This window comes from Leptosomus discolor, chromosome 7 (assembly GCF_034619465.1).
Source record: "Leptosomus discolor isolate bLepDis1 chromosome 7, bLepDis1.hap2, whole genome shotgun sequence".
NCBI lineage: Eukaryota > Metazoa > Chordata > Aves > Leptosomiformes > Leptosomidae > Leptosomus > Leptosomus discolor.
In genome coordinates this window covers 30,656,779-30,669,178 of record NC_141397.1, presented here as the reverse complement: position 1 = coordinate 30,669,178, position 12,400 = coordinate 30,656,779, and the positions used below count along the sequence as shown (strand labels likewise).

The following is a 12,400-nucleotide window of genomic DNA, read 5'->3' as shown; positions in this document are numbered from 1 at the left end:
TTAATCCATAAAATAATCTGGTCCATGTGCAGTTCCTCCTGCTGTGGGCTTGTGTTGAGAAGCTGGAAAAAGCTGGTGAGTCTCAGGCCTTCTTGCCTCTTCTCAAACATAGCAAGCAAGGCTGGCGGATCCAGCCAGAGGCTGGCAAACCTGGCCAGAAGTGTGCAGTGGAAGTGAAGAAGGGAGAAGAGAGTCACTGACAAGGAGGAACCCACCATCCTGGGACGGGGGCTCGGGAGGCTAGTGAGCTCTAGTCAGTTATCTTAATTCTCCAGCTCCTTGTGCCACAAGCCTTCACTCCAAAGCCTTTAAGAGTTTTCCTTCCCCTAGGTGAGGGGAGTGGAGATCATGGTATAAAGAATTTTTTCCTTCCTTTGCTTCTAGGCTCTGCACTCTCCATCTCTCTTTGCCCACTCACATGCACCCATCCTTGGGCCCAGTCTGATGCTTGTTTGTGGCTGGCAGTAGTATTTTTGATGACTGGAATGTGAAGGCAGTAACTATGTGAGGTAGTGTGGCAGTGCACATCTCTGCTGGAGCTCCTGCATCCTCCTTAGTGGAGAAAACTAAGAAGAAAGTGAGCAGAGGTGGGGATAAAACAGGTTGGTCTTTGGGAAGGTCGAGCACATTTTAAGGCCAAAGGAGAGATTTTTTTTTTTTTTTTTTTTCTCTTGTAAGGAGGTGTCTCCAGGCAGGAAAGACAGCCTCTGAACTTTAACACTTACTGCATCTACTTGATAGGTAAACAGATGGCATCAGGTTTGGGGTTCTCAGAATACCAAATTCTTGGGAGAGAAGCAGTGTTGATAAAAGGAATATTTGATGATATCTGTGGATTAGTAGCTCTGCAGTTTTTAACTAATGCACTAATGTCCAGAAGATCATTCAAAGCATCAAACTGTTGGTGTGCAGGACTTGAGTTTTCTGAGGAGGTTTTTTCTTTGCGTGAAAACATCCTTCTCTGTAAGTCTTGCATTTGTTTTGCAGCATTCTTCTCCTGAATTATATAGACTACCAATGAGGAATGTGAAAACTCTCATTGCTGTATTCAAATATCCAGCATGACTATGTGGAGACCTGTGCGTAGGCATGCCTGTATCATGCAGAGCCTCATCTGCAATCTGTTGTATTTCATGGGATGTAAAGTGGAGCTGAATTTGTGAGTGCGTGTGACTACACATGTGTACATATTTCTGTATAGAGATATATATACCTCTGCACACAAAAAAATTTATATGGCATTCAAATTTTGCCCTGAGACCTTGATGAAATCATTGTTTGCAACTGAGATTGCAGCCGCTGTAAATCAGGTCCAAGTAACCCATAACATATTTTTAAACAACTGGTATGCTTCAGAGGCTGGGAGTACAGGGATATAAAGGAAGCAATGATTATGACTCTTACTGCAACTGTGCAAAAGGATGCAGCAATAAATAAATTTTGCAATGAAATAGGTGATATCTGCCATCTAAACTGAAGAGTTGCCACGGCTCTGGGTTGTTGCAAACCACTTAGCAATGGGCTAATGATTGCATTTAGCAGTTTGAACCCACTGAAGGAAAAAGGGAAGCAATATCAACTTTGTTTGTATGCAACAGTAAAGTAACTTTTTTTATTCTGTCAAGGCCAAGGTGTCTGGGCTGTAGATGTTACAAAGGGTGATGGTTCACTGAAGGGTTTGTAACTCCTCTTTCACTCTTTTGTGGCTTCTAAGCATGGCAAATCACATTTTTATCAAGCTACAAACAGCTTTGTAAAACAGCTTTAAGGCCTGGTGTTGCTGCTGGCTTGCAGAAAGTGACAGCACCACAGAATATGTCCCCCAGTGTCTGAGTGAAATGAGACAGTTACCCTCAGATAGGCATAAATGTGCTATTAGATGGTTGAGAAATACATTTTTCCCCCCTAAAACCCTCCTGGGAATATATTGTAGCGCCTTTGATGTAACTAATTAGCCCGCTCAAAGTAAGCAGTGACTAACAGTCTAATAATTGGCTAATGGAACGAACTTCATAATGTTTTCAAATCGGGATCCTTTTGCGTGTTTTGCAAGAGGCTGAGGAGCTTTTTCCCTTCTGAGAAATGGTTGCCAGTAGTCAGATCCTGATGTCTGTAGCTGTCTTTCTCTTAAGTTGTATTTGGTATTCTGGCTCTTTGAAGAGGCTAGATGTTGGAGACGAGCAATAATCCTGGAGATATTCTGAAAATGCAAAGCTTGAGTTTTAGCCTTGATCAGCAGACATGAAGCAAATGTTCTAGTTTGGGGCTATTGCATAGTAACTTGCAGTCTTTGCTGAATTTTGTAAGGTGGAACACTTTTTAAAAGGGGAAATGAAAAAGTAAGATTGTTTTTGCAAGAGATTTTTTTTTTTCTCGTGCAAGTTTCCCAGTCCTCAAGGAGCAAAATCAAACCACAAAATTTACTGTACCAAGGAAGGGAGATGTCTTTGCCTGCCTTCTAGTTCTTCAAGTTGCAAAGGAGAAATCACTACATGTTAATTTTGCCAATTCTACCTTCAAATGTTTTCTACATCTGCATTAAAGCTTTCTTTTTTTTTTTTTTCGTCCACTAGAACTATAAAGCACTTTTACTACTAGGAGTCCCTTTCTCATCAAGCTACTCATACTGCATTTCCAATACATTCTCCAGGCAGAGACCATTTGTGCCCAACAATTGGAGCATTTCTGATGGTGGACGTGAATTCCTCTTGCTCTACTTGCATGAGTAGTTTCACTGAATCCCTGAGATTATGGTGCAAGTAAAGCAAGCAGGATTTGGGCCTTGTAGGCCCCATGAAGGTAAACTTAAAAACTCACCACCTGCTCAGTACCTGGGGTGCAGGGTTTAGTGTTTCTCCTGCAGCAATGTCGTCACTAACACCTAAACCGGAGTGCTGGGGGCTGTGCTTGCCAGCGGTGTTAAGTATCACTGCAGTAATCCAGTGTCTGCCATGGGAGAAACATATAGCCCTGAACTTGGGAAGGGAGAAAATGGTTTTCAGCTGTTTTGATTTAAGTTATTTGTTTTTGTTATTTTAAAGCCTGTGTGGAAATGGGCTAGGAGAGGGCTTGTTCAGAAGTGAAGCTCCCGCTTCTTTGGAGTCTGACCTTGCGAGTTGCTGAGAATTAGTGTTTCCATCAGCGTCCCTGAGACTCACAGCCCTGCAGGTTGGGCATCGCAGGGGCTCAGGCTCCACATATTGCCTGGTTGGCTGTTCAGCTGGGCAGCTCCAGGCAAACTTGGCCGACAGGATACTACTGGAATCTGCTTTGCAGCAAGCAACTTCGGTGGCTTGATCCAAAGTCATTGAAGTCAGTGGGATGGCTCGAGTGTCAGGTCAGTAACTTCAGGCATATACCTAAAGGTTACTCCTTTTTTTTTCCCCACGTCCTGCATGATCAACAAGATGAGGTACAAGGCAGCCCTACCTCCTGCCCTCCTCGGCTGCCTTCTGAGGGTTAGAGTCCCAGGACCGACAAGCAGGTTTCCACAATACGGTGTGTCTTTGTGTGTAGGTAGCTGTGTCTACAGCTACCTCTTGTGTTCTGTAAGTAGGATTTTTTTTTAGCTTAAATGAGATTTTTTTAGTATCTCCCTATAGGTCTGATGCTGGAGTTGGTAGATGCAGACTCTCAGTTAAATCCAGTAGGTGTTTGCTTGTTTGAAATGTTGAAGGTGGGTTTATTTGACGTAATTTTCATATATGCCTGTTTAACTTCAGCCACTTGGTTTTAGTTGTGAGCAGTTGTAGAGGTATCAAGCAGTGTAAATTCATCTGGATAACCAAGAAATTGAGGTAGAGACACTGCTACTAACAAGGCTCTCTCCCATCTAGGTATTTGAAAAAGTTTACCTGAATTTGAAGCTGCTTCATACCATTAGCAGGTTCCCCAGCAGTCCTGGGGAAGAGTTAGGTGCACAGCTGGAAAAGGCTGTGAGCCATGTTCTGTGGATAGCAATGCATTGCAGACTTAGTGTTGGAGCGGTGTGAGCTGTGCACTGGCCCGGGTTTTTCTCCCCCAGGTCGGTGGGAGCTCTGCCAGTGACCCAAAGGAGCGGAGGACCAGGCTGTGTTTTGAAAGTCATAGAAACTGGATTGATGCACTGTGTTCTGGCTTCTTCTGTACTTTCAGAAAAAGGACTGAATTGAGTGGTGCTGTAGGTGCAGCAAAAATGAATGTGTGTCTCATTTGTGGAAAATAATGGTGCGGTGGAGTATTATGTAGATATTGTTGGGACTGAGTCAGCTTTCTGCCTTGTTGATAAATCCTTTTTCTGCTCATGAAAGTTGAAGATGACAAACAGGTTTCTCAAAACAAACAAACAAACAAACAACAAACAAAGAGTTGTGTGTATTCATATTCTAAAGGTCACAAATCAGTTCCTGGAAAATACTATACATATGGTAAAGGGAAAATAACTAAGCTGAAAATCCATTACAAATGGGAATATAAATTTATACATTTTCAGTGATGAGCTCAGATAATGTATGCTATTTATAAGCATAAAAGTCTTGTATAAGGTATGCTTAAGCATTGCAAATAAAGTGAGTACTGTACTTGTTATCGAACAGATTTTGTAGCCTCTGGTATGGTTGGAGTCTATTTTTAAAACCAATTATGAGTGTTGTGCTTCATATCAGTTAGTGTTTCCAGAGCACATACTTCGTGCGCAGTTGCTCCAAATGCAGGAGAATAACACACTTGGGACCAAGAATGCTCAATTTAAACTACTCTACCCACCCAAAACAAAACTTTGGTTACAACACTAAGTTTTTAAGGCACAGTCCTACAGATGCATTTCCTCCTGCTTTGCTCTTAAGGTGGCCAGAGAGTAGTGATCAGCATGTGTATGATTCTGAGGCACAGATACACATGTCCTAATGAGCCTGGCAATTTCTCTATTGCATCATTTCAAAGAAAAATCTGTCAAGTCTCAAAAACTTAGACCTTCTTAAACGTGAAGGAAATTGCTTTCTTACTTAGGTGTCTATTATATTAAGAATTGAAGTAGTCATTTATTTTTTTTTTTTTCATTCCATCCCTCCTGCTTCCTTCTGGCTCACAACAACTTAAAATGCTACTTTTCTGGGAAAGACTGATATTCTAACTTCAGTTTTGTAATTTAATGATGGAGAGTTTCCTTAGTAAACCAAATTTAGAGTACTAGAATGCTTATCTTATATCCAGACCTTGAACATAAAAGGCATTTTATACCAGCAATTGTTCATTTAATGAGCAATTGCAGAGTGCAGGACGGTTAAGGGATTGAGCTATATGCACCATTATTGCAAGAAGTATTCTGAAATACCAGAAATAGGACGTAAGCTCTGATCAGGGGGACTGTGAGCACAATTACCTTCTTTTCAAATCCTTCTGTGACACTGCGGGAGGAAAAAGGACTTTGAAACTTGAAAGGAAAGAGCTTGCTTTCAACCTCAAAAGCTAGGAGGAAAGGGCTCTGAAATTTGCTCAGTATTCCCAATTCACCATTAGCCTGTTTCTTCCTTTAGCCTCAAGGCATTCTCTGCTTTTTGAAAAGATGTTAAGAAATTCAGTCACAATAGAGAGCCTAGTTTTGAACATGTTTCACTCGGTCCATTGAGGTCTGGTCTTCAGCCTTTGTGTGGGGTGAATTGAGCTGAGCAGCAAGCTGGTTGGGGAGAGGTGAATGAGCAGTCTCTGTGCAGTCACAAATTCTGGCAAAGAAAAGATTACCCTTTCCTTTATTTTACAATATGCATTCCTGTACAATCCTGCTAGTGGCAATATGCGGAGCCGAGCTTGTGCTTAGGTCAATATGGAGCACTTGGTTTATAGCAACTCTTGTTAAGTTTGTCTTGTAATTGAAGCTGCTGTTGACCTTGCTTGGAGACCATTTGTAAAACCGTTTATTTAGCATAAACTGAAATAATAAACCCTCCTTCTCTTAGGCCAATTGTGATAGGGTGACATTAGTTTGATTTAATGATTAGCCGCCTGACCCCTCAGCTAGAGAGAGCTGCTTGAATAGGGAGAGTTCACTAGGAAGCACACAGGAAGAATACTAATGAGCTTGTTAAATTTAGCATGGCACCAACCACTTTTAATTCCTCTAATGGGAGAAGCACTGCCTCTGAGAGAGAGGGAGGGAGATGGGGAGAGGGGGGGAGAGGGAGAGAGAGGAGAAGAGAGGGAGGAATGCCCATGTCCCGGTAGCCAGAGAATTTTGGTCAAGAGAGGAGCTTGGAGGGAGCGTCAGCCAGGGTCTCTTGGACTGAGTTGTAAGTACCTTGTCTTTTCTCTTACCCAGATGAAGTGTCTCAGCAGATTGCTCGTGAGACAGTAATGCTTTCCGCAAGTTGCATGCAGAAATGTGGCAATGAAACTTAACACATAAACAGATTTAACTACGCTGGTGTTGTCTGTTTAAGCAGGGGTCTTTCTGAATTGTGTTGAGACTGATTTTTAGCACTGTGTATCAATAGATTCCAACTTTTTTTTAGCTGCTGACTTTAAGAGGCTTGAAGGAAAAAGCTTCTACCTTGTCTTGGTCTACAATAAAAGAGCAAAAAAAGTTCAACAGGGAAAGAAAGTTTAATGGATTTTTGCATTAGGTTTTGGTTTGTCCTGATTTTTAGTTTTCTAGGTAAATTAGCTGAGCAATTAAAAGTGTGTTTATTCAGGCATGCTGTCCGGTGTGAGATTTTGAAAAAGCTTCTTGATTAAAGGAGGTGCTCCTTGGTGCTCAGCACTTCTGATAAAAACTGCTTCTGATCAGAATAGCAGGACTAAATTGGGTATTTCTCAGTGGATGGGAGAATCTTGGATTAATGTGATCGTTCTAGGCTGGGCACTTGTAACACGTGTCTCTGGCTGCTGGCTTGTTAAGACAGGGTAGGGTGAAGAAAGAGAAGCTTATGCAGATTGTTCTTGGGGCCTGATTACTTTTTTTCCTTCTTTTCTTATTTAACCCCTCTCTCTTACACCCACAGAAGGTGGGATGAACTATGCTGGAGTCAGTGGGGTCCCACCAGCAGGAAGCAGGTGAAGATGAGGGCGAATCAGTCACTTTTACTTTGGCATTTGTTTCTCTGCAAGATTTTAGTAAATCAGATGTTTCTTTTAACCCTAAAGCTGGCCACCTCTAAAACGTGAGCAGAGCAGTAATGGTTGTCGTGTATTTGGCTGTAAACCCCTTTGGCAGATGCTGCCAGAGAAGCGGTTTGTTTGCTTACATTTTTGCTATAGAGTCCCACTTGTTGCCATGGTGGACAGCATGTTTCTGTCAATAATTTGGCCTGGCACGGCTTGCTAGCACTTACTCTTAAAACTTTATTGAACAATTCGGCTGAAAGAGAAGAAGATTAGACAGCTTTTGCCTTTTGGGGCACTGGAGTGTCTCGCCTGCCCTTGCGAGAGCCGGTAGCGTTGCTGCAAGAGGAGTTTCCCGCTCGTTCCGGCAAACCGCTCGTGTCCTGGAGCGCGGGTGCTGTCAAGTGTCTCATCTGCCCCCTATCAAAAGCAGCTCAGTGGTGTGGAGTGTGAAGTAAACGCCTAGCGAGATATTTGGCTGTTGAATAATGACTTATTATTGCAAAACTAGCATTATGTTTAATTAAAAGAAAAATCTGAGGGAATTTTTACATTCCAACGTACAGAAATGTTTGACTTCTAACAGCACACAGTGGTAATTTCATAATGCGGGGAGAGATATTTGATGCAGAAGGAAAAATACTGCTTTTTTTGTTTTCTTTCTTTTTTTTTTTTTTCTTAAGGAACCAAAAAGAGGAAAGCTTATTAAAACAAAACACATTTTTCCTTTAGTTTCAAAGTTACTGAAAGTAGGTTTTGAATTTCATTTAGCAATTTGGAAAATCAGCTTGTTCCCTAGCAGTCGCTAGTACCTTGATTCATGACACATGCATGTTTTGAGAAGGAAAGAATAAAAGTGGAGCCTGCAGACAGACGTCAGCTTCTTGTTGTATCCCAGAATGGCAGTTTTAACAAATACTATCTGTATATGGAAGACCAAAAGAACTGAAATCCTGTCTGATCCTCGAATTGATTATACAGCTCCACAAATGACTCCAGCTTGCTTCTTTCCGTACTGTGGTAGCACAGATTAGCTTGCTCAGCTTAAGGGTCTGTCAGGATTTCAAATGGAGTGTAGTCCCATATTTTTACAAGAGTTTACATATCATCAGTGAAAGTTCACTCTAGGTTGAAATTTAACATAAAAGACTCTGGCTAGAGAGAAACATGATGGAAAATACTACTTTGGGGTGACTTATTTTTTAGTTATACAAGCAGCTTTCTAAAAACCTCATGTAAGTGTTAAAGTTTTAGACTCCCTTTTGCAGTTCTTTAACTAAAACCAGCTTTGGTGTAAAAAAAGTTGAAACCTTAAACCCTGCTAATCCAGAGCAGGGACTGGTGCCTGTGCATATTAATAAAAAGTAGAAAAGGGCAAAGGGTTTAAACTCTGCAGTGTTGTTGTCCATTTCCATTAACTCTTTCTCGTCAGACCCAACCCTGGAAATGCTCTGTATGGAGAATTACTGCTGGCTGTAAAAAGAATTCAGTCCCTGGAAGATGCTGATAAGTCAGCAGACCCTGATTGCTGTAATACTTGGAGATAGAAAAATAATTAAGCGCTCAATAGGCTATGCTGTTGGGTTTTCTTGTTGTTGCTACTTGGGAGGAGAGGGGGCAGGGAGAAGCCCAGCGAGCACTGCATTCAAAGCTGTGGGCTAGTTTTTGGATATAATGGCCAGAATTCAGCTCCAGGTATCTATGCATACAGAGCCTGTTTCTAATCTAATTCATCTGAAGGCAACTAGGTTGAGTTATGCTGGTGTCTGGCTTGGTGAAAGTAGTCTCCTGGTGAATTGCTGGCTGGTGCTTCTGCTGTGTGAATGAGGACACCAGGGAAGGTACAAGTAAATTTTAGCCTTGACCTCAAATCTCTGACAACTGAAGTGCAATCTTGGTACAGTTGTCAATGATCCTTCATTGTGTGTGGGTTGCAGAGTAAGTGTACTTTAGTTTTATTTCCTAGGGGTGTTTTCATTTCCTTTCTAGTTGCATTTTTTGTGCCTGGTCTTTAATAATCTCATATATTCCTCATGTACTTGTAGAACCGCTGAGCAACTTTTGAAGCTAAATGTATATATCAGTACTTCTTCACGATGTCTTGGTGATCACCCATACCTGCAGCGTAGCTGATTGAACAAGGCTGTACCTGGTGCATGGGGTGTCGGCCAAGGGTTACAGCCAGGAATTGCGCTTGTTTATAGAAATGTTTGTATTTTAAAACAACAATGCGACTTAAAGAGAGCGTTCACAGTAAAGAGGTGTGTAGCTAACAAAACCCCTCCGCCACATGCACGTGTGAAATGTACCTGGGAACGTGCATCTGGCTTTCGAGGAACAAAACCATTTGGTCTGGTTTTTGAAGGGTGAACATGGTCCCTGGGGCTTAACATTAACATGGAAGGAGAGGGTTGGTTCAGCACCTGGTCCTGGGGCTGCCTGCAAGGGAGGCTGGTGGAGCCATTGTCAAGAGGCCCTTTTCCCCTCACGAGTAGTACCACAGGCCTAGAGCCTTACTGCAGACTAGGCCATGGGTTTGACCCTCCTGATTTTTTTTCTGCCCCTTTTTCCTTTCCCTTTGTTCATTAGGAATTTGTGGGTTTGTGTGGGTATGGGAAAAAGAGGGAGGGGGGAGCGTGCTCCACACTCTGCGCACGTGTCTGTGCGGTGACACTGTTAGAGTGGGTGGCCTCACTTGCACCTGCCTCATGCTGCTAGTGCTGTATCTTGAGCAACTTCACCCGTTTTGTTGTTGCCCACCCCACTTCTGACTGCTAACAACCTCCCCGCAAGGCTCCAACCTCGCACACCAGCAAACCTCCAGGGACTGGAGCCAGGCTGTGGAGCAGCGGTGGGTGGCTAGGTTTGATTTAGGCCCAGCTGGCGAGGTTCGTCTTCTCCTCTTTGTGACAAATCGTTTTTTGCCTCCCCATCAGGCAGCCCAAGCTCCCAGTCTCCTTGTCCCAGAGGCAAGAAAACAGCAAGTCTGTGTCTGTTCTCACATGATTGATAGCCCCGCTGGTCGGAGCATCGGCGCATGGGTGACGATGATCTACTGCTCCGCAGCTGCCCGCTCTGAACGGGCGGGCTTCCCCAGACCATCTCTCACAGCTGCACATGCACCTACTGTCACAAACTTACACCGTGGGGAGGAGGGTGGTGGGGGGGAGAACTTTTCTTTATTGTATTTGCTATAAACGCGCTAAAAGTGTCTCTCTCTTTCTCCTTCCCTTCTCTCTTTCTTCTCCCTCTTTTTTTTTGCAGAGGATGAAAGTCCTGGGCAGACCTATCACAGAGAGAGAAGGAACGCAATCACAATGCAGCCGCAGGGTGGGCAAGGCCTCAGCAAGATCAGTGAAGAGCCTTCCACGTCGAGTGAGGAAAGGGCCTCATTAATCAAGAAGGAGATCCATGGATCTATATCGCACCTTCCCGAACCTTCTGTACCTTACCGTGGGACGCTCTTTACCATGGACCCCCGAAATGGTTACATGGACCCTCATTACCGTGAGTATCAATTGCTGATTCATTTGGAGATGCAAAGTTGGAAGGCTGTCAAATTTAATGTGATTGTATTTGTTGCCTTTCATTGTCCGAGATGGAACTGCCTTGTCTGTGGGATGGGGTGTGAGGGTGTTTGAGGTAAATAACAATCTTTTTTCTGAAGTGAAAAACCAGGGGGCAGTTGCATTGTAGCTCCAAATTACCACAGGCCCCTGCAAAGCAGCTACCACAGGACATCTCATCTGTTGCTAATCCTCCTGAGCCATCCAGGGTTGTATTTGCTCCACCTCCTTAATACAGGAAGGAAAAAAGCCTCATTAAAGAAAGCACAGAAGGAAAATGAAACAGGCCTTAAAATATCTCTTAAAACAATGTTGAAGTACAGTATTAAGAGGAGGAAGGACTGTGCCTTGTACAAGGACAGTTGGGGGGGGATTGGAAGGTTTATTGCTGTATTTGGGAGTTTGTGTGTGAGTATGTGGGCTGATGGAGTGGTTCTGCAATTTTCTTTCCCCAGCTACAGTTCCCTGAAGTTGTAGGGGGGAAGAAAGGCAAATGGTTTCAACTTCTGAATTCCTGCTCAGACATTAATAAAAAAGTAAGAAATTAACTGACACTTAAACACAGATGTGGAATGGATTTCTCCACAGGCAAAATATGAGGGAGTTAAGCAGTTTTTTCATCTGCTTCTAGTTTACAAAAAAAGAAAGAGGAAAAAAAAAATCATTTAGTTGTGTAGTAATGAAGTACATCTTGAGGTGTCAAGCCTTGTGCCTTTTGATTATAGATTTATCACCCAGTCAGGATACAGATTTGCCATTTAACCTCCCAGTCTCCAGTTCCAGATGATAGGCTTAAGACCCACAAAGAGGGGCCAGCCTGTGTCGAGGGCTTTTCCACATCATTCAGAAATTTTAGTGTTTTAAGGCAAAAGGTCATTAGCCAGATGACTGATTAGTGAGGACAGCTGATTAGTGCATGTTTTTTTGCTAAAGAAAGTGCCAGGGATAAAAGCTAATTTTATCCCTTCATTAGTTGGGCTAGCAGCAAAGGGGAATGTTCACTCATCAGGGTGCAGATCAAAGTATGTCTTGTACAACCTTAAGTCTCACCAACCTCCTTTTAAAGAGAAAAAAAAAACCAAACCTGATTGTTAATAAGGATGGAGGTATTAGGAGAAAAACGAACACTTGTTGTCTTTATAGTTTAGATCAGTATTTAGGGGAAAAGTTTGCAGTTGAGCTTTTGAGCTCTCTTCCAGTGTAGGCAGTCAGTTTCTGTACACCCTTCTCCTCCTCACTCGCCCTGCTCCAACCCTCTGGGGGAGTTACTCATCTTTCTGCTGGGAGGATGTGCTGCAGCACACCAGCAGCAGACTTGTCTGTGAGGGAGGTGTGAACGTGCACAGCAAATGACTGCTCATGAGCGACAGTGCGTAGAAATATTAGCTTGCTGGTTGGAGACACCATTTGTAGCTTAAGATTTGTTAATGCGCCCCCAAATCTCACTTAAGAAAAATGAATTCTTACTGGGGAAGCAAAATAGCTTCTCTGTAGGCAGTACAGATGTTAAAAACAACCCGCCAAACAAACAACAAACGCTGAATTTAGTGGTGACGATTGCCATTTTGACCATCTTGACCAGTTGCCAGCTCACCCCTTAAATCTAGTTCAAAGAGTTATTGATACAGCTGAAGACTTAGTCTGGAGAAAAAGGCTGTCTGGTCAGAATGAGTCTAAGTGGTTTGCATTTATTTTATTTTGTTTTATTTTATTGAATTTGCCTTTCGACGAGAGTTCTCAAGTTTTGATGAAGCTGCTCT

The 12,400-nt window shown here is 42.9% G+C and overlaps 1 protein-coding gene across 2 annotated transcripts in view; it reads left to right on the top strand.

Annotated features, from left to right (window-relative positions):
- The window catches only part of GLI3 (GLI family zinc finger 3), a 194,202-nt gene that overhangs the window by 42,055 nt on the left and 139,747 nt on the right, over positions 1-12,400 (top strand). For both annotated transcript variants that reach the window (XM_086467654.1, XM_086467653.1), the window contains exon 2: positions 10,339-10,581. In XM_086467654.1, the coding sequence (XP_086323780.1) occupies positions 10,339-10,581 (243 nt within the window). The remainder of the gene's footprint in view (positions 1-10,338; positions 10,582-12,400) is intronic.